Source organism: Physeter macrocephalus, chromosome 12 (assembly GCF_002837175.3).
Source record: "Physeter macrocephalus isolate SW-GA chromosome 12, ASM283717v5, whole genome shotgun sequence".
In the NCBI taxonomy this organism is placed as follows: domain Eukaryota; kingdom Metazoa; phylum Chordata; class Mammalia; order Artiodactyla; family Physeteridae; genus Physeter; species Physeter macrocephalus.
This window is the reverse complement of record NC_041225.1, coordinates 89,214,911-89,237,688: the sequence shown is the minus strand read 5'-3', so window position 1 is coordinate 89,237,688 and position 22,778 is coordinate 89,214,911. Positions and strand designations below refer to the sequence as shown.

The 22,778-nt window shown below is 41.8% G+C and overlaps 2 protein-coding genes across 2 annotated transcripts in view; both read left to right on the top strand.

The window, feature by feature from the left end:
- Nucleotides 1–22,778, top strand: part of M1AP (meiosis 1 associated protein) — a 90,638-nt gene that overhangs the window by 49,812 nt on the left and 18,048 nt on the right. The window contains exons 5-7 of the mRNA XM_024133580.3: nt 16,529–16,702; nt 20,500–20,662; nt 21,616–21,757. Coding sequence (XP_023989348.1) covers nt 16,529–16,702; nt 20,500–20,662; nt 21,616–21,757 — 479 coding nt within the window. The remainder of the gene's footprint in view (nt 1–16,528; nt 16,703–20,499; nt 20,663–21,615; nt 21,758–22,778) is intronic.
- On the top strand, nt 524–1,482 carry LOC112067524 (14-3-3 protein beta/alpha-like). Its single transcript, XM_055089289.1, is given in 2 exon segments — nt 524–893; nt 895–1,482. Coding segments are annotated over 2 exon segments (738 nt in total). The 5' UTR covers nt 524–678; the 3' UTR covers nt 1,418–1,482.

The following is a 22,778-nucleotide window of genomic DNA, read 5'->3' as shown; positions in this document are numbered from 1 at the left end:
ATTTTCCAAGACTGAACCAGGAAGAATTAGAAAATATAAACAGACCTATCACAAGTAATGAAATTGAAACTATAATTAAAAATCTTCCAACAAACAAAAGTCCAGGACCAGATGGCTTCACAGGTGAATTCTATCAAACATTTGGAGAAGAGCTAACACCGATCCTTCTCAAACTCTTCCAAAAAATTGCAGAGGGAGAAACACTCCGAAATTTACTCTACAAAGGCACCATTACCCTGATACCAAAACCAGAAAAAGACATCACAAAAAAAGAAAATTATACACCAATATCACTGATGAACATAGATGCAAAAATCCTGAACAAAATACTAGCAGACAGAATCCAACAACACATTAAAAGGATCATACACCATGATCAAGTGGGATTTATCCCAGGGATGCAGGAATTCTCACCATGATCAAGTGGGATTTATCCCCGGGATGTAAGGATTCTTCAGTATACGCAAATCAATCAATGTGATACACCACATTAACAAATTAAGGAATAAAAACCATATGATCGAGTGGAGCCGCCGCTGCCGATTCCGAAGCCGGGGTAGCTGCTGCCGCCGCTGCCGCTGCAGCCGCCGCCAGAGGAGTGGGCTTGGGAAGGAAGCGGTCACCGCTCCTTCGCTCCGCTCGCAAGCGTCTTTGCCCCCCTGCAGTCCTCCCACGGGAATGACCGTGGATAAAAGTGAGCTGGTACAGAAAGCCGTACTCGCCGAGCAGGCGGAGCGCTACGATGATGTGGCTGCGGCCATGAAGGCAGTCACAGAGCAGGGGCACGAGCTCTCCAACGAGGAGAGAAACCTGCTGTCTGTTGCCTACAAGAATGTGGTCGGTGCCCGTCGTTCTTCCTGGCGTGTCATCTCCAGCATCGAACAGAAAACAGAGGAACGAGAAGAAGCAGCAGATGGGCAAAGAGTACCGTGAGAAGATCGAGGCAGAGCTGCAGGACATCTGCAACGATGTTCTGGAGCTGTTGGACAAATACCTTATTCCCAATGCTACACAATCAGAAAGTAAGGTGTTCTACTTGAAAATGAAAGGGGATTATTTTAGATATCTTTCTGAGGTGGCATCTGGAGACAATAAACAAACCACTGTGTCAAACTCCCAGCAGGCTTACCAGGAAGCATTTGAAATTAGTAAGAAAGAAATGCAGCCTACACACCCAATTCGACTGGGCCTGGCACTTAATTTCTCCGTCTTTTACTATGAGATTCTAAACTCTCCTTAAAAGGCTTGCAGCCAGGCAAAAACGGCATTTGATGAAGCGATTGCTGAATTGGACACACTGAAAGAAGAGTCTTACAAAGACAGCACCCTGATCATGCAGTTGCTTAGGGGCAATCTCACTCTGTGGACGTCAGAAAACCAGGGAGACGAAGGAGATGCTGGGGAGGGAGAGAACTAATGTCTGTCGTGTTTCGTGATCTCTTCAGTGTCACTCTGTACGCTCCACGTATATCCCTTTGTGCGATTAAAAAAAAAAAAAAAAAAAAGAATCGTACGTCGACTTTCAGTTTTTCACAGCCTCAGCCTAGCAAAAATGGTCCATGGGATAAGCAGCTGGCTATTTGTATCTAAAACTCAGATTGGTCACATAAATGCCACGGCATTCTGAAGTTTTGATTTTGATGAACATTGACAGGATTACTGTGTGTTTAATTTTTTTTAAAAAACTGAACACTGTGATTATGGGGTTTTGTAATTTAGCAGAACTCTTACTGGTAGAAAACAAAATAGACCTGAATTATGTGTAACTTTTTGGAAAGTTCAATTCAAAACAGTCACTGAAACACAGTTCCATTGTAAAGTTGTACAGAAAGTTATAGAGATTATATTGTGACACTGGGACTTGGAGTGAGACACCTCTAGTTTGGCATTCGAGTTTCATGGTAATTCACAGTGATTCTGCCTGTTCTGTTCAGGGCTTGTAGACGCTTGACCCGTTGGGGCTGTTGCCACTCAAAGGTTCATGACTGCGGATGGCCACAGTGTCTTCCTCTGAGGATAGTCGAAGCCAGAAATTAACATTCTTGGTGGCAGATAACTGGCTTATGACACCATGCAGAGGTCCAGTGCTCACAGACCACACGTGATTCCAGCCCCTTTCCTACAGCAGCATGTTACTGATTGGCAATTTGTGCTTCCATAGTGGAATCTGTTTTCCCTGTAACCACGAGCTCAAGAAGGAAAAAAAAAGCCATGTATATTATGAATGGCCTTATCTGTTTCCTGGGTAACATCTTTAAGAATAATGTTCTGCAGAGATTGCCTTTCACTTGAGGAGTAAGTACTCAGTCTTTGGGTTCTTCCTAGCTCGGGGCTTTAAAATTTTGAAATCTAACCATTCTTTCCCACTGTCCTTTTTGACTATTGACTTTGGTTTTCTCTTCTCTCTCTCAATTTCTGTCCTTCAGCTTCCTTACATTGTTTTCTTTGTGCATTCTCTTTCTCTTTGCCTTTTGCTCACGGTTTAGTACTAGATGATCAGGGACAGGGGACCTGGAGTGGGTGAGGGATGTTGATGAGCACTTCATCGAGCCAGCCTTGCTTCAGAGAGTTGAAAAGCGCTTCCCGCATCTCAGCTCTGTCTTCTTCCAGTTCTCAGAACGGTGGTTGCTCTTCAGTCACACCAAGATCTGACTCAAAAAAAGTATTTTTAAATATTCATGGTTTCTCCTTATATTGCAGCCAGCCCTGATGATGCTTGTTAGCACCTGTCACCAGCTCTCCCAAGTGTAGCCATCCTGTCAAGTTCACAGACACGTTTCAGCAAGACCCTGTAATGCAGGGAAGTTGCATGAACACTGCGATGGGGAGAGTTGGGAATAGCCAGGCCTACCAGTCTCACAGTATCCCCCCCTTCCCCTGAACATTCCCCATAGCCGTAGTGTCCATCTGTTTGTCCATCTGCTGAAATGAGAAACATTCATGCACTGATTTCAAACAAACCAAAAAAAAAAGAAAAAAAAAATCCCTCTCCTTTCTAGCTGAACAAAAACGTGCAGTTAATACTTGGCGCTTGAAAACGCAGTAGTGAATGTGGAACGAGCCTGTCTGTATATCTGGTAGCTCTCTTGCTTTGTTTTTCCTCACCAGTATTCTGCCCCACGTTTGCTTCTGTGATGGTTATATTGCCTAGCAAGCACACCTGTGGTTGTGAAAATAGTATAGCAAAAAAGAAAAAAACCCGGTCATTGATGTACTCGATTTGTATATGTCTTTTAAACAGTTCTAGTTTCCACCTTACATGGAATAATCAGGAAAAGTATAAAAACTCAAAAGTGAAATAAAAAATTTTATCAGTTAAAAAAAAAAACCAGGGCTTCCCTGGTGGCGCAGTGGTTGGGGGTCCGCCTGCCAATGCGGGGGGCGCGGGTTCGTGCCCCAGTCCGGGAGGATTCCGCGTGCCACGGAGCGGCTGGGCCCGTGAGCCATGGCCTCTGGGCCTGCGCGTCCGGGGCCTGTGCCCCGCAACGAGAGGGGCCGCGACGGTGAGAGGCCCGCGTACCGCAAAAAAAAAAAAAAAAAAAAAAAAAAAAAAAAACCATATGATGATCTCAATAGACATAGAAGAAACTTTTGACAAAATTCAACACCCATTTATGATAAAAACTCTCCAGAAAATGGGCATAGAGGGAACCTACCTCAACATAATAAAGGCCATATATGACAAACCCACAGCAAACATCATACTCAATGGTAAAAAACTGAAAGCATTTCCACTAAGGTCAGGAACAAGACAAGGATGTCCACTCTCGCCACTCTTATTCAACATAGTTTTGGAAGTCCTAGCATGGCAATCAGAGAAGAAAAAGGAATACAGATTGGGAAAGAAGAAGTAAAACTGTCACTGTTTGCAAATGACATGATACTATACATAGAAAATCCTAAAGGTGCCACCAGAAAACTACTAGAACTAATCAATGAATTTGGTAAAGTTGCAGGATACAAAACTAATGCACAGAAATCTCTTGCATTCCTATACACTAACAATGAAAAATCAGAAAGAGAAATTAAGGAAACAATCGCATTTACCATTGCAACTAAAAGAATAAAATACCTAGGAATAAATCTAGTTAAGGAGGCGATTCAATGCAATCCCTATCAAACTACCAATGGCATTCTTCGCAGAATTAGAACAAAAAATTTTACAATTCGTATGGAAACACAAAAGACCCCGAATAGCCAAACAATCTTGAGAAAGAAAAACAGAGCTGGAGGAATCAGGCTCCCAACTTCAAACTATACCACAAAGCTACAGTAATCAAGACAGTATGGTACTGGCACAAAAACAGAAATACAGATCAATGGTACAGGATAGAATGCCCAGAGATAAACCCATGCACATATGACCTAATTTACAATAAAGGAGGCAAGAGCATACAATGGAGAAAAGACAGCCTCTTCAATAAGTGGTGCTGGGAAAACTGGACAGCTACATGTAAATGAATGAAATTAGAACACTACGTAACACCATCCACAAAAATAAACTCCAAATGGATTAAAGTCCTAAATATAAGACCAGACACTATAAAATTCTTAGAGGAAAACATAGGAAAAACACTCTTTCACATAAACCACAGCAAGATCTTTTTTCACCCACCTCCTAGAGTAATGGAAATTAAAAGAAAAATAATCAAAATAGGACTTAATTAAACTTAAAAGCTTTTGCACAGCAAAGGAAACAATAAACAATACAAAAAGACAGCCCTCAGAATGGGAGAAAATATTTGCACATGAAACAACAAACAAAGGATTAATCTCCAAAATATACAAACATCACATAGAGCTCAATATCAAAAAAACAAACAATCTAATTAAAAATTGGGTGGAAGACCCAAATAGACATTTCACCAAGGAAGACATACAGATGGCCAATAGGCACATGAAAATATGCTCAACATTACTAATTATTAGAGAAATGCAAATCAAAACTACAATGAGGTATCACCTCACACTGGTCAGAATGGCCATTTTCAAAAAATCTAGAAACAGTAAGTGCTGGAAAGGATGTGGTGAAAAGGGAACCTTCCTGGTAACGCATATATATGGAATCTTAAAAAAAAAAAAATGGTACTGATGAACCTAGTTCCAGGGCAGGAATAAAGACATAGGCATAGAGGATGGACTTGAGGACACGGGGTGGGAGGGGGAAGCTGGGGCGAAGTGAGAGTAGCATCGACATATATACACTACCGAATGTAAAATAGTTAACTAGTGGGAGGCAACAGGGAGATCAGCTCCGTGCTTTTCAATGACCTAGAGGGGTGGGATAAGGGAGGATGGGAGGGAGGCTCAAGAAGGAGGGGATATGGGGACATATGTATGCATATGGCTGATTCACTTTGGTGTACAACAGATACTAACACAGTATTTTGAAGCAGTTACACTCCAATAAAGATCTATTTTTTAAAAAAAAAATCAAGGGGAAAAAAAGACCAAAAACCCTATAGAAAAATGGACAAAAGACATAAACAGATAATTCAAAAAATATTTTAAATGGTCCTTAAACATATAAAAATATGCTCAACTTCACTCATAATTAGAAAAATGAAAACTAAGACTACACCAACATACCATCTCCCACCTTTAGATCAACAAAAGTTAAAAAGTATGACAACATTCTGTTGGTGAGGCTACATTTCCATTCATTGCCGGTAGAACGCACAGTGGTACAACATATTTGGAGGTGAATTTGGCAGTATCAAAACTACTTAGGCATTTACTTTTGATTCACCATTCCCACTTCTAAGAATCCAATACCCTGAAGATATACCTCTAACAATATAAAAATGCATAGATATATACAGGATTACAGAGCTTTTCTACAGTCTTTCTAGATTTTTATTTTTGTTGTTTAGGATATGTTTTAGGACTTTCTTCAGTTTCTGTGCCTTTTTTTTTTTTTTTAACATTTCCTTACTCTACCTAACTCCCCAGTAAGTCTTATATTCTTCCTTGGTTCCTCCTGCTTTTGTTTTCACCTCAGAGTAGATCTCTCAGCTCGCTTGGGCATTAAAGACGCAAAATTCCTTGGTCTAGTTCTCAGGGCCTCACCAACAGATTTAATGCCTTCCTAGCCCCACTTCCTCCTTTTCCTAAATAACTATCTCCCTACTCTCTTTCCCCACCTCAGTGCCTATCAAAACACTTCTCCCAAGGGGCTTCCCTGGTGGCGCAGTGGTTGAGAATCTGCCTGCCGATGCAGGGGACACGGGTTCGTGCCCTGGTCTGGGAAGATCCCACATGCAGCGGAGCAGCTTGGCCCGTGAGCCATGGCCGCTGAGTCTGCTCGTCCGGAACCTGTGCTCCGCAACAGGAGAGGCCACAGCAGTGAGAGGCCCGCGTACCAAAAACAAACAAACAAACAAACAAACACTTCTTCCCAGTCCACTTTTCTAATTTGCATTGCGATTTACATTAAATGCTTTTTGTTTACAGAATATGTAAATTAGTTTGTGCAGGAAAAGAAGGCTTTTAAAATACCTTCTATGTCTAGTATTTCCCAGGTCAAACTATGCTTTAGATTTTGGTAAATCTCAATCAGTAGTGATCAACCCCTTTTGCAGGTGGGTTGCATTTTTTTCCTCAGTAAAATGAAAATAGAGCTAATTGAGACCCATAGACAAATATTTTTTCTTACACCTTGAATCATATACTTTATTTAAAAGAAAAATGTCACCAAAAAAAGAAAGAAAGAAATGGCACTGGCATTTAGTAACTAAAATGTTCGTGTGTAGACAGCTGGGAGGCAGCTTTCTAATCTTTCATCCATTATAGTTGCATGATGCTTTAAAGTCTACACAGTGCTTTCAGATGTCATAATTTCCTACTCAAATGAACACTAAGCCTAGGTATTATTATCATTCCCACCTTACAGATGAAGAAATTGAGCTTAGAGAGATGAATTGACTGGTCTAAGGTCACAGAGCAAGTTAGGAGCAGAATGGCTAAGATTAGTTTATTCTGTGCAGTGCAGCATTTACTGAGCTCCTGTTGTATTCCAGACACTGTGCTAGTGCTGAGGGTGCAGAGGTGGATAAGGTGCTACATCTGGTATCCACAGGCATAGAGACACCCTTCCATAACCAGGACCCTCTTTACTGCACCTGCAGGATCTCCTTTCTATCTGGGCTACCCAGGGCAGGGCAAGTCAGGCATCTCAAAGCAGGATTGGATGGGAATTCCCTGGTGGTCCAGTGGTTAGGACTCTACACTTCCACTGCAGGGGGCCGGGTTGAATCACTGAAAAAATAAAAAAGGGGGCTTCCCTGGTGGTGCAGTGGTTGAGAGTCCGCCTGCCGATGCAGGGGACACGGGTTCGTGCCCCGGTCCGGGAAGATCCCACATGCCGCGGAGCGGCTGGGCCCGTGAGCCATGACCGCTGAGCCTGCGCGTCCGGAGCCTGTGCTCCGCAGCGGGAGAGGCCACAGCAGTGAGAGCCCCGCGTACCGAAAAAAAAAAAAAAAAAAAAAAAAAAAAAGCAAGATTGGATGGCAGGGAATATTGTCAACTTGTCACAGGGTGTTTCTCCCACGGCTCCAGATGTGTGGGGATGCAGTGCAGCTTCTCCCTTAGAGAAGTCCCTACCACAAATCACAGCCTTCTTCACCCTTAGAAACACACAGGCCTGAGAAAAAGCAATTCTGAGATTACTTTCCCAGCCAAAGTAATTGCTCTGGAAACATTTTCTTTCCTAATTCATCTTCTTACTAAGGGCTGAAATATTTGGAATTAGGTTAGGACATGTCTCAGAGCTAGAGGTGCCCACAGGTCCCTATTTTGTCTCTAATAATGTAAATCATCCATTGTGAATCATTAGTATTTCATTCTTTAGTTAACAGTCAAGCCCTTTTTTTTTTAGCCCACCTTAGGCTGCACCAGCTTGACCCTCCATCATAAAACTCTCTGGGTAGCTGACTAGGGCTGGAAAAGAGGCATGTCCACTACAAGCTGAGGGATCTCTGCTTGTGTTCTGCTCATGGGACTCCCAGATTCCTCTCCCATCTTTCCACGACTGCCCACTACCACCACAGAACAGGAAAGCATGAGTGGGAGGCCTGGGCTGAGACGTGGGCATCCCACACAAGCTAATAGTTTGGCACACCTTCAAACAAATATTTTTAAAATACTAATTCAACAATTGTTTAGGAGCCAAAGGCTACAAAGAGGAAGAGAAAGGAAAGGAGTACTGGTTCTGTTCCACCCAGTCTTGCACATTTCCCTAAGCAGAGCCAAAGCCTTGCAGTAATGGAACCCACCCTTCTTAGAAATAGGTGTAGTGACTACCTGTTGTTACATGAGTGTGTTCCTTTGTGGGGGTCTCATCCTTCACCCCAGCAGTTTGTGCCAGTCCTCACTTCCTCCCTTCTGCTTTAGCCTTCTTGCTATTCCTCCAATATACCAAGCTCATTCTCACTTCAAGACCTTTGACCTTGCTGATTCCTTTATAAGGAACAATCTTCCCACAGATGATTTCATTATTCAGTCCTTCACTTGGTTCAAGTCTCTGCTCAACTGTTACCTTCTTAGAGCATACTTCTTCCCTGGCCAGCCAAGATAAAGGTTCACACACACACACACACACTTATCCTGATTTATTTTTCTTCATAGTTACCTATTATTATCTGTAATTGTTTTCTGTTTTATTTGTTTATTTTCTGTTCTCCCACTAGAATGGTGAACCATGAAAGCAGAGAATTTGTCTTTTTCTTTGTTGACACCAAGCAGTGCCTAGCTCATAGAAGGCACTAAGTAAATAATTATTTGAATGACAAATTAAATGAATGAATACGTGAATGAATGAATGAATGGCAACAGTACTCTCCCTGGAAGGGTATAGTTCTGGGAAATAAATTTTCTCTATCTCATTACACTTCTACTGATGTTTTAACCCCTCTTATAGGCTGGGGCCCTAGGAAGATGATCACCAAGTGGTCAGTCCTGTGCTCACTTCCCTGCAGAGGACACGCTGCCTTAACCCCCACTACCCCTGCCACCTCCTTTCAAGGGGCTTCTTCTTTTTCCCAGGGTCCAATCATTACCACCACAAATGAGGCATATGAGCTCAGAAAGACAAGCTAGACTGCCCCTAACATTTTGAGCTGTCAGAGACTATCCCCTTGCAGTTACTGATTTTAAGACAGTGGTTGAATGACTCTGCACAGTTGTTCCTGAGCAAACTTTGTCTGCTCTGATTACTTATCCTAGTTGTTAACATCCTGAAGCCACTCCTGTATACCCAGGAAGGCTAATGTACCATGATTATATAGTTTCTGTAGTGGTTCTTGACATTTTTGGGGTCACAGAGCTCTTCTGAGAATCTGATAAAAGGTAAGGTCCTATCCCCCTCCTCCACCCCTCCAAAATACACCTATACACATATAGAAAAAATTGTATACAATTTCAGGGGTTCCCAGACCCCTGAAGCCCATCCATAACACCCAAGGATGGGTGACATGATGGTCATTTAGAAAGAAATAGGTTTGGCCTATAGGTCAAGACCTTTGTGGGACTGGGGAGGATGTGCAGGACTGGCCAGGAGCATCGTTTTCCTGGGCTTCTACTTTAGACATTCTATGTCAAGAGAGAAATATAGCCATTATATATGTAAGTATGTGTTAAAGTGTTAAATTCTCCCATTTTAAACACATTTCAATTTTGTAACACTATTTTAGGGTTGACTTCTGAGAAGGATTGCTTTAGGCATTACCTTACTACCTTTAGGCTTTCTTAGTCTTTCCCATTACTGTGTCTTTTCCAGAAAAGTTTAGCTCAGTGAAGGATGTCACTGCTTATGGCCACAGGGAGGCAGGGTAAGTCCAAAAACTGAATGTGAATGCCGGCTGCAGCTAGACTGCAACAGACTAGGCCTTCCTCTCTTGTCAGGAACACCCAGATACTCAGAGCCGCCACCTTCACTCCAGTAACCTTTCTAGTTCATAACAGTGTGACCAGTCCCTGCTAGCCAGTCAATATGGAAGCTGTTCTTCAACGTCTGAGAAGTCTCCTTCCCATTCCCCAGGTTTAGTACATTTAGTTACATTTGTGAGGAACACAGGACCAGGTGTTGATGTTCTTAAGTATGTTGGTGGCAGGGAGAAAGTCACCGAGATAAGTGATTGGAAAAAAAAGAATTTTTTTTTTTTTTTTTTTTTTTTTGTGGTATGCGGGCCTCCCTCTGTTGTGGCCTCTCCCGTTGCGGAGCACAGGCTCCGGACGCACAGGCTCAGCGGCCATGGCTCACGGGCCCAGCCGCTCCGCGGCATGTGGGATCCTCCCAGACCAGGGCATGAACCCGGTTCCCCTGCATCGGCAGGCGGACGCGCAACCACTGCACCACCAGGGAAGCCCATAAGAATTTTAAAAAAGGAAAGCACATTCTTTTCCTATAAGAGCAAATCATTTTGTTGATGAGAGAAAAGGAAGAAAATGCCATTTGTTAGACCTACTGCTGCCATTCATGCAGGTAATCATCTCACTTCTTATGCCTCCTATAACTATGAAATAGGTTGTGCTATCCCCACTTTGCCCAAGGTCACATAGCTAACAACTTTCAAGCCACAGTTCAAACCCTGGTCTTTCCACTACATTCCACCACCTTTCATAAACTCAAAAAAAGTTAAGAAAACCCTTCAGGAGAAACAAAGTAACAAGTATAATTAGTATTGCCCGTATGGAGTCCACAGATACCCAGGAGGTACTGATTAAAACCAATAGGGAGGATATAATTAAGCATAACTTCTTGGACAAAGTCAGTTTTGAGTTGGAACCTGGAGCTGCAGGCCATGGATTGACAAGAGTAATAAAAGCACTAAGGAAGGAAGTCACGTGGCAGGGAGACTAGCTCAGTTGAAGCAGAAGAGTTACAGGAAAAAGTAATGAGAGCTGAGGAGGAGGGAGCAATTGTTTAACTCAACAGGCATTTGCTAATCTTCAACTCTCTGCAAGCTGCTGAGCTGGGGGATGGAGGGGTGGGGGTGTTGATAGGTTCTCAACAGGTAGAGAAGAGGAGGAATGTATTGATATGAGCCATACAGAGTAAGGGAAGAATGGGGGTATTTGAGGAATAATGAGTAGTAACAAGTGGTACAGAATGAGTGAAGGGAATAAAGATGACAGAAGGAAGGCAGTATGTGCTCTTTAGGAAAGGAAGGATCTGATGAAACTATGTTTTAGAAAAACTAACTGGTAGTAAGAAGTACCAGAGGTGAAAGAATGGAGTTTGATGGGACAGCTAAGAGGCTACTGCCATAATCTAGGCACAAGGAAATGACTGCCTGGACCAGTGACAGAGAATACGGAAAAGAAGTTCTCTCTCTAAAGTGTTCTGGTTTACACATTAGTCTTTAGCTTGGATAATGTGACTTTCTGAGAAGGCCCCCTCAAATCTGAAGCATAGCGCCTCTATGGTGATTACCTGAGAACTTTTTCAAAGGAAGAAGCTCTGCTCTGTGGCTCTTCCAAGAACCTGTAGGTTAAGAAGTTGGAAAGAACTCTCATACCATATACATCAAAATGGATTAAAGGCTTAAATGTAAGACCTGAGACCGTAAAACTTCCAGAAGAAAATATAGGCAGTAAGCTCTTTGGCATCAATCTTAGCAATATTTTTTTGAATATGTGTCCTCAGGCAAGGGAAACAAAGCAAAACTAAACAAACAGGACTACGACAAACTGAAAAGCTTTTGCACAGTGAAGGGAACTATCGACAAAATGAAAAGCCAGCCCACTGAATGGGAGAAGATATTTGCAAACGATATATCTGAAAAAGGGTTAATATCCAAAATGTACAATGAACCTATACAACTCAACATCAAAAAACGAACAACCCGGGGCTTCCCTGGTGGCGCAGTGGTTAAGAATCCGTCTGCCAATGCAGGGGACACGGGCTCGAGCCCTGGTCTGGGAAGATCCCAAATGCCATAGAGCAACTAACCACGTGCACCAAAACTGAGCCTGCACTCTAGAGCCCGCGAGCCAGAGCCCGCGAGCCACAACTACTGAAGCCCGCGCGCCTAGAACCCCTAATCCGCAACAAGAGAAACCACCTAGATGAGAAGCCCGTGCACCGCAACGAAGAGTAGCCCCCGCTCGCCACAACTAGAGAAAGCCCGTGCACAGCAATGAAGACCCAACACAGCCAAAAATAAATAAGTAAAATAAATTTTTTTAAAAAACAAAAAAAATGAACAACCCAATTTAAAAATGGGTAAGGGACCTAGATAGACATTTTTCCAAAGAAGACGTACAGAAGGTCAAAAAAGATACTCAGCATCACTAATCATCAGGGAAATGCAAATCAACATCACAATCACTTCACACCTGTCAGAATGGCTATTATCAAAAAGACAGCAAATAAATGTTGACAAGGATGTGGCAAAAGGGAACCCTCATGCACTGTTAGTGGGAATGTAAATTGGTGCAGCTACTATGGAAAACGTATGGAGTTTCCTCAAAAAGTTAAAAATACTACCATATGATCCATCAGTTCCACTCCTGAGTGCTTATTCAAAGAAAAAACACTAATTTGAAAAGATATATGCACCCCTGTGTTCATTGTAGCACTATTTACAGTAGCCTAGATATGGAAGAAACCTAAGTGCCCATCAATAGATGAATGGATAAAGAAGATGTGGTATATATACACAATGGAATATTGTGTATATTATTGCCATAGAAAAAAAAAGAATGATATCTTGCCATTTGCAACAACATGGATGGACCTAGAGGGTATTATTCTAAGTGAAATAAGTCATACAGAGAAAGACAAATGCTGTCAGATTTCACTTATATGTGGAATCTAAAAAACAAAACAAATGAACAAACATAACTAAACAGAAACAGAGTCATAGATATAGAGAACAAACAGGTGGTTGCTAGAGGGGAGGAGAGTAGGGAGAGCAGAGAAATAGCTGAGGGAGGGTAAGAGGTACAAACTTTCAATTACAAAATAAATGAGTCACAGGTATGAAATGTAGTGTGGGGAATATAGTCAATAATTATGTAATATCTTTGTATGATGACAGATGGTAACTAGACTTACCATGATGTTCATTTGGGGATGTATAGAAATATCAAATCACTATGTTGTGTACCAGGACCTAACATAGTGTTGTAAGTCAATTACACTTCAAAAAAACCAACAAACTCATAGAAAAAGAGATCAGATTTGTGGTTACCAGAGGCAGGGGGTGGGGGAGGGTGAATTGAATTAAGGTGGTCAAAAGGTACAAAATTCCAATTATAAGATAAATAAGTAGTAGGGTTGTAAGGTACAACATAATAAATATAATTAACACTGCTGTACATTATATATGGAAGTTGTTATAGAGTAAATCCTAAGAGTTCTCATTACAAGGAAAAATTTTTTTGTATTTCTTTAATTTTGTATCTATGAGATGATAGATGTTCACTAAACTTATTGTGATAATCATTTCATGATGTGCATAAGCCAAGTCATTATACTGTACACCTTAAACTTACACAGTGCTATATGTCGATTATATCTCAATAAAACTGGAAGAGAAAAAAGAAGTTGGAACAAACTTTAGCAACATTGATGGAGTGTCTGCAGGGAAGACTGGCATTTTCCTTCACAGAGGCAACATGTTTCAGGCCTGGTTCTTCAGCTTACAGAATCAGAAAGTTGATTTTATCAACATCCTCTCAGAGATAGAGTCCCCTTATCAAGCTCAAGACTAAAGTATTAGCCAGAATATTTTAGAGGAAGAACCATAACCACTATGATCACCAAGAAGAGCAGAAACTTGACAAACATCCTGCCATCGGGATGCCTCACTGAGCCAGCACGCCCTCTCCTGTGAGCCACGCTTGGACGATGGCTGCCAGCATCTGCCGCTGTTGCTCCCTTCCTCTGTGCTCCATTTCTGGCCAACCCTCTCCCCTTCTAATGGACACATTCATTCTTTGGATAAGCCAGTACCATCCATAGGCTCTAGCCAAATCTTGCTCTGGTCTGTAAGCCATTCTCCTTTTTTTAAATTTATTTATTCTTTATATGGTTTTTATTTATTTATTTAATTTATTTTTGGCTGCGTTGGGTCTTCGTTGCTGTGCTTGGGCTTTCTCTCCAGTTGTGGTGAGCGGGGACTACTCCTCCTTGCAGTACGTGGGCTTTAGGCACGTGGGCTTCAGTAGTTGCACACGGGCTTCAGTAGTTATGGCGCACGGGCTTAGTTGCTCCACGGCATGTGGGATCTTCCCCAGACCAGGGCTCAAACCCGTGTCCCCTGCATTGGCAGGCGGATTCTTAACCACTGTGCCACCAGGGAAATCCCCATTCTCCTTTTTAAGGTGACTGTTTTTCATTGACCTCATCACTCTGTATTGATTTTATTGTTTAATTATTTGAGGAAACGCCTATTGTTCTTATTTCCAGATTCTCAACTTTGCTATTGTCCCCATGTACTGCCCATGGTAGGAATTTCTAATCTTCAGCCCTTTCCCTGGGGAGAAAAAAACACTTATTTGTCTTATCCAAAATTCTGTTGTTTGAACTTGAAGCAATATTATCCTCTCTACTTTTTGAGATCCTTTGTTCAATTTCATTTATTTAGTTCTATATCTGCCTCCTTATGCTTTAATAACCATTTTGCCTCTCTGAAGAGAAGCTGTTCAGTCATTTCCGTACTTCTTACTCAAGTTGAAGTCCAGGCTCAGAAAAATTACTTCTTGTTTTGACTATGACACAATAAGTTTCACATTATTAAAAAGAACGTTTCTCTTCACTCATGAGGAACATTTCTTTGACAATGACTTCGTATTTATCACTGTAGTACCTGAAAACATAGTAGAGCAGATGAGATTTTAAGGAGAAATGGTCAAGAATAATGTTGCTTTATAAACTCCTTAAGGCAAAGAATATCATATACCTTTGTATATTATTTCATCTTCTATGTAGTACATAATTAATATTATTGCTTGATGCAATGAATGAAATAGCTAGTAAGCTAATGAACCCTCATAACTATCCACAGAAGATGGTAGAGATTTTTTTTTTAAGTGAAAGCGAGTTTATTTAGAGAGATACACGTTCCATAGGCAGAATGTGGTCCGTCACAGAGGGCGAGAGCAGCCGATGGTACAGTTTTAATTATACTGGTCAAAGAGAAATGCATTTGGTGCCCCTTTTCAGCCACAGAATAAGTCGATAAATATAACATGAAGTCACTTAAGTCTCACCACACTTTCCCTGCGTGGGTGCCAATATGTTGGACTGAAGCCCTTTGTTTCCTGTGGAGAGTCTGCCACCTCTGCAGACTTGTCCTCAGGAATGTCGTTCTAGAAATTAACCAGCTTTCTCCTTGGGGGTCCGTGAGTCATACATAGAAGTTAATTCACTGAAGCAACTGGCTTTTCTTAGGCCCTTTGTAAAAGTATTTCAGAGAGTCCCTCATGGTGAGGCAAAAAAAAGTCAGGTTCCTCTTCAGTTTCTTTCCAGCTCTTGTCTCATTTCCTCTCTCAGTGCTTCCTCCATCACCTTATACTTGGCTTTTACTGACAAACTTTACCTCCAGATCTAGATCCCAATTCCTGAGCTAGTGTTGCCTAAAGAAGGAAGTAGACCATCAAAGCCTCATTACCCCACCTACCTAGTCTCATTCATTCAGATTTGGAGTCAAATCACACTCCACCAGACCATCCCTGTCTTCTTGGCTGCTAATCACACTTGTGAGATATAGTATGTCAATGGAAAACTTGTATAATCTGTGTCAGAAGTTGGAGCTCAGGAATTCATCTTTTTTTCTTTTAGTCTTTTTTAAATTTAATTTTTTATAACAGAGGTAATAACTGAATACATTTTCACTGTGAAACAACAACATAAAACTGAAGTCCCCCTTGTTAACTAAGTATTTAACTTGCATTGCTCTATTATTTTTGGCTGTTCTTGTATTCTAGACTTTTTAAAAATATTCAATACAAGAAATACATGAATACAATAAAATACAAACAGTATAGAAGTATGAATAATAAAAAGTGAATGTATCTCAGAACTCTGCCCCATTTCCTGTCCACTAGTAACAGTTTGATAATGGCCTTCCAGAGCTTTGTAAGAGGCATTTCCATACATATGTATGCACTTAAGCTAATAGTTTTATTTTTATATAAATGGGTCCATATCATACATCTGTTCTAGAACTTTCTTTATTCACTTACTATCTCCTAGCTTTCCATGTCAGTACATTTAGCTTTACTTTGTTAACAGCTGTATAATACTCCACAGTCTGTGCCATAATTTATTTAAACATCCCCCTATTGATGGGCATTTGAATTGCTTCCTGTTTGGGGTTTTGATTATTTTGTTATCGCAACAGTGCTGTACTGAACATCTTTGCATATGTTTCTTTGTGTACTGTCCAAGAACGTCTGTAGGCTAGATATCTAGAGGTGGAATTGATGGATCCAAAAATGGGTGCATTTAATATTTTATATTTTTCAAAATTTGTAATTAAAGAATTAAACACTTTAACCACTATTCCCCTTTCTTCTGCAGAGAGTTCTATCCTGGGAACTGATATTGACCTTCAGACTATAGACAATGATATTGTCAGCATGGAGATTTTCTTCAAAGCCTGGCTGCATAACAGTGGAACAGACCAAGAACATGTCCACCTTCTTCTTCCTTCACGGAGTTTCAGCAACATTTCCAGAGCCAGAGATAATCCAAGTACACACCCCCCAAAAGACATATTATATAGATAATAATTATCCTAGTCTAGGGTTAGGACTCTAGATTGGAAAGTCATCAGAATACAGAGCAGCTGAGGTTTAGGGATTGGATGAGGATTGGATGAGGCTCTCCACGTAAGCAGGAGGAGTAAGAAAAGAATTTCTAAAAAGTAACCACCACAGTTAGAAAATTGAGCCTGATTAAGCCCAGACAGCAAGGGCCAGTTAGTTTCAGTGTAAAGACTTAAACACCTCAATAACAGGGCATCAGCTACACTACATAAGAGCACAATGAATCATATGTTTTCTCAAGTTTTCATTTTTGAAGCAGCAGATATTATTGACATTATAATTTCAGGTAAGCTGGTACCTTGACAGTATCAATAGGGCCTGTGAGCAGAGGAAAAGAACCAAAATTAAATGATTAAATAGAGGTCTTCTCAATAGGGAGACACCAAACTGAGGGGAACTAAAGCAACTACAGAGGCAAGCCCCAGGGAGTACAACTAGTGGCCCTAGACCGTGTTCACAAAGTATGTTCTGGCAATTGTGGAAACCAAGAGGTCAAACCAGTGTTCCAGGCATGTCAGCAAGGTCCTGGATATTGTTCTGGCTGGCAGTGTTACTTAATTCAGGTCCCACTAGATTGTAGGGATAAAGCCATTTCTAGTCTCCATCCCCTTTGAAACTTGGCCTAGGACCTGGGTGGCAGGGCCTGCAAATGGGCCCATCAGTATAGTCAGCCACAGCTCCAAAGGGAACAGAATAAATTTTGTCTTCCCCTTTAGGGGTGGGAGCTCAATGAGAAAAATGGGTACAGACTTCCATCCCCAAAGGGGAGGACACACGTTGGTCCTTTCTTTCTGGGGATAGCCACTGGGTTCTTAATCTCCCCACCCCTCCCCCACATTCCAATCTAGGGCCTGGGATGTCTTTAACAACTTACCTTGATTTTACTCTTTCTTTTTTTTTTTCACTCTTTCTTTTGTGTGCTAAAATTTTCTTCCCAGGACCTCCATTCCGCACTTTGTCCGAGACTAACAGTACCAACTGCTCACTTCTTATCTATTTTCCCCAAGCACTATGTTAACTCCTTTCATTGCATCATCCCCTTTCACCTTCATAACAACAACATGGTGCAGGTACTATTATCATATGTCATTGAATCTAAGATGCTGTCCATTATAAGATACACCATTATTTTATATACCACTGAGAAAGAAAAACAGTGCCAATTAAATGTGACACATTGCTTTTTAATCACTTAGAAATATTATTTTATTCTTACTGAGAGAGTTCTTTTAGATTAGAGTAGTAAGTAAGGGTTAAGAGTGCCTGTCTGGTCGATGGTGATTGCAAGACATATATAGAGCTGTTAGTAAGTGAAAAAAAATGTGTCTTAAAATGAATAAATATAATATTATCCCTGTTTTACAAATGAGAAAACTGAGAAAGAGAAATTAAACATTTCTGCACAGAAAATTAATAGTCAAGCCAGAATTTGAAGCCAGGCAACTCCATATCCCATTCTTAACCCTTAGGATTAGAAATCTATATTTTATACATTTGACTACTCTCAGCCTAGAGGACATTCATCAAACTCAGGTCTATCACTTCCAGAGCCTGGGCCCTTACCTACTATGCAACCTGCCTCATGCTGGGCAATTTTGAGCAAAGGGGCTGCCTCATGCTGGGCACATCTCTCATTAGGAGGGCTGGGGCCATCCAAAGCCAGGAGCTCCTACAACCAGCCTTTCTTCTACTGTTGCATGGCATTTGCCCATGGTAGTGTTGAGAATTTCTCTGCTTTGCCCTCCCTTGTTCCATGGCTTTCAGCACCAGGGTCAGAGCCAGAATGTTTATCTCCATCTGCAATTATTTTTTGGAAACCACAGGTCTTCAGGATGGGTGGTAGAACTTAGATCCAGACTTTTCTGCTGAGGAGGTCTTCACTGGAATCCAGATGCTCAGGCATAAGTTGGAATGAGGTCCAGAGAAAGTAGACCTCCTCTGGGGTGGGTGTGACCCACATGAGAGTTTAAACAAGCACAATAAAGACCATATCATAGTTATCCATTGTTTACAAAACTGATGCTTTGCCCCATATGTAGATTTCTGGAAATGTGGTTCCCTACAAAAAAATAAAACAAAACAAAAACACTGAGCTCTCCTACTATAGAATCTTTTGAGGACTGCTCCTCAGATGTTCACTTTGACTCCTCCTTACAAGGTTCTCCACCCAACACCACCTGCTTCTATAGCTGCCTCGGGCCCTTCACCCACTCTCTAGGTGCTTCCCTCAGAGCCCTCTTTCTCACAGTGCATAGTCTACCTCAGCTGAGTGTCTTTTCCCATATCTTGGGTTTGGGGGTCTGCCACCTCTGCACCTGAGTCTGAGTGGTGAGAAGCATACCTGGTTCTAGACTCTAGCCCTGGTAAAACATTTTTCCCAGCTTTGGAACATTGCTGAGACTACAATTCCAGTAGCTCTCATCCCTGGCTACAGTAAGAATCACATGAGGAAATTTTTAAAATAACCAATATCAGCTCCATCCCCAGAGATCCCAATTTCATTGGTGTGAGGTAGGGGCCAGACATCAGTGGCATTTGCAGGTTCACTAGGTGATTCTTACTGTAACCAGAGTTGAGAACCTAAGCCAAATGAGCACAGCCATCTAGTCCTAAAGCCCAGGGACCCAACAATGGAGCAGTCAGGCACAGAGGAAACGAGGGGAAGCTGGAGTCCTAGGCAAAGTCCCTCCCACACTTCTGGGCTCTAGGACACACCTGGCCAAGAGCTGTCTCACCCAGAACTGATGTCTAGGTCTGATTGCTAGGCCCAGAAGGGCCAGCTAGATCTGACATCTATTATGGCATCCTATTTTTTCTACATTATTTCTACTTTCATTTTTACCTCATGTTGCAGTTACTACAGTCATTTCATAAATCACTGACATCAACTACTAGCCTTCTCACAAGTACGCAGCACTCATATATTCATAGTTTGTTAACAGTATTTAAACCCGATATACATTTTATTTAAAACCTTCATAATATCAAGGATTCAAATTAGTGCAACAGAACATTGTACACTCTTGACATGTGAATGTACCCGCTGGAGCAAAATCTTAATACAGAAGCAGATGAATAACCCATACACAGTTAGTTGAAGCCCCCTCAGAACTGTTGTTTGGTGCCGCAATCATGTTCCAAGGCCCAGAAGATTCTATTCACTTGGGGAATTAAAAAATAAACTATTTCAGGAACTTATTCCTCTCCCTCCCTCGAATGTCCCTAGAAGAGCTCACAGAGAAGCAGTAGCTGTCAGCTGACTGTCTGGCTTCTGCTTTCCTGTTCTTCCTTCATCTGACCTGCAGTCTTGCCAAAGCTTAGCCCCAGGGAAGCAGGAGGGGCAAAATTTCCTTCTGTGATTGCCAAAAAGCCCTGCATATTTCAGTGTTAGCCGCCTCCTCCGCAGAGGACACGCGTTCCTCTCAGACTTGATCACAAGCCAGATCTCTCACTACGAGGCAACTGTTCAGCCAGCCCAGAAGTAAAAGAAAAAAATCATGCCACACCCAGAAAATAAGTTACCTGTTGTGTAGAGCAATACTGTTCCAGACTTGCTCTGCCTTCCCAAACCAACTGTACTTTCTTCTGTCCACTCCCTGGCCTCCTCCCAACCCTTACTTGCTGGGTGGAGGTGGAATTGGGTGGCAGATGTTCTCTCTTAATCGTATAGCCTGAAGTAACTTGTGACAAACAATTCCTCCCCCAATGCCGTTTTTATTGTAGTGTGCCTGAAATGTGATCTCCAAGAGCGACTTCTCAGCCCATCCCTGCTCCCTGGAACAGCTGATGGCTCCTTGAGAATGGATGACCCCAAAGGAGACTTCAGCACCCTCCACCAGATGGTTTCCCAGTCATCAGCCTCTCGTTACAAGCTCCGGGTGATCAAGTATGGCCCAAGAGAACCTCTCCCATCCATGCAAATATTTATTCTTATTGGTTCCACAGCTAGGAAGAACAGAGATAAAGGGCATCCCCAAGTGTCAGGCAGCAGGGAGTCACTTCCAAAGCAGCAACTACATGTATGGGCATGAAAGAGTAAGGTCAGGCTACTTAGTATGTGGAGATGAATGAGGAGATTGTGGAAGATGTGCCTCAGTAGGGTATTCTGAAGTCTGGATGAGGACTGGAAATCCATATAGTCTCTGAGAATGCAGAGGAAAAAAAAAAAAGATCAGCAGAATGATGGTTATCCATTCAGTAAATGTTTATTGAATACCATCCTGACAGAGATATGACCTTCAAGGAGCAAGTGGCACATAGGATCTACCCCACCTTCCCATTTCTTTCAGTACTAGAATTCCTGTTTCCAGAAGAATCAGTTCCAGGGTGGAATTAGCAATGATGGCAAAGACCATTTTTACTGCTTCCTAGTTCCTATCACAGTACCCATGTACAGTTATCTGTGTAAGCTTGTCCATGGATTTGTGACCATGGATGCTGCTGGGGAACCTTCTTAAACGCACCCTCTTCTTAAATGTGTCTTCTCTCAGCACCCTGCCACGGAAGAACTAGGCCTGGGATGCAGATGTTTAGTATGCTATTGTGTAATGTGGTCGCTGCAGCAGGAATGAATGGGACAGAATGAGCTCAGGAGAGGAAATATCCATCAGAGTCTTGAGGCCTCATGATGGCTGGTCCATTCATTGATTAACAGGCTTTGAGACTCTGCTGTGTGCCACATACCCTGATAGGTGCTAGCCATACTAAGGTGAATAATTCACAGGCCCTAACCTAAAGGATTTCACAATAGGGTCTTATACTTAAGCTAAATTTAAGTGGATCTGCGTGGAGGCTCTGGATATCTCTGAGGAGACTTTCACTGCCATTGTCTCTTCCCAGGGCTCTAAAATCCAGTGGGGTCTGCGAATCATTGACATATGGACTCCCCTTCATCCTCAGACCCACAAGCTGTTGGCAGCTAGAATGGGATGAGCTGGAAACAAATCAGCAGCATTTCCATGCTTTGTGTCACAGCCTACTGGTGAGTACCCATGTCACCCAGTGAAGAAGAGGAAGAGTGTTAAAAGTACCCAACACAGAGAAGCACCTAATTAATCCTGCCCTGATCCCAAACCTGTCCCAGTCTTCCAGAGGACAGGGAAAAACTGGACACACTCTGAAATGTGGATTAAACATGACTTGCCTTTGTTGGTTTCACGCTATAGAGAATAATTCCTGAATTCAGTTATATGACACTAAACTTGAAAATCCCTGATTTTGTACATTTAAATGGCAACAGGGAATTTTCCTTAAGTAACTATATTTTAAACCCTATTTTCTTCCTGTCACTGTGCTGGACATTATGGTTTATTTCAATGAAGAGCACTTAGTCTGTGCCAGACATTGTGCTAAGCCCTAGATATTCAGTCTATTATGATAGACATTATCTATGGTCTCAAGAAACTTTCTAATGAAAGATACAGAATTAAATATGTATATTCTTAATTGTGAGAAGTTTATGAGGGAAAATAAGAGGTTGCTGTAACAGAGCCTCTCTGGGAAAGTGACAATTCAACTGAGATCTGCCAGATGAATGGGAATTAGCTAGGTGAAGGGTGGCAGGAAGAGCATTCCAGGTGCAGGGAAAGGCATGTGCAAAGACCCAAAGGCTGGAAAGAGCTGATTCTCAAATCAAGAGTGGAATGACCATTGTGACCGAAACAAAAAGAGCAAGGACCAAGAGAACCAAAAGGTGAGGAGCCAAACGTGAGCAGGGATCAAATCATACAAAGATTTGTAGTCCAAAAACGAAGTGGGACTTTATGTACAAAAAGAAATCATTAGAAATGACATCATCTATTTAAGTTTTTAAACAATTAATTGTGTCAAAATTTGGAAATGAACTTTCAGAAGAAAAATGAAAACAAGAAAGTGAGGTAGGAGGGCACTGCAGTAGTCTAGGCAAGAGATGATTGTGGCTTGGACTTGGATGTTGGAAGTCAAGATGAGAAAAGTAAACCAATTAAAGAAGTATTTTAGAGAAAGAGAGCATGTGAAGGATT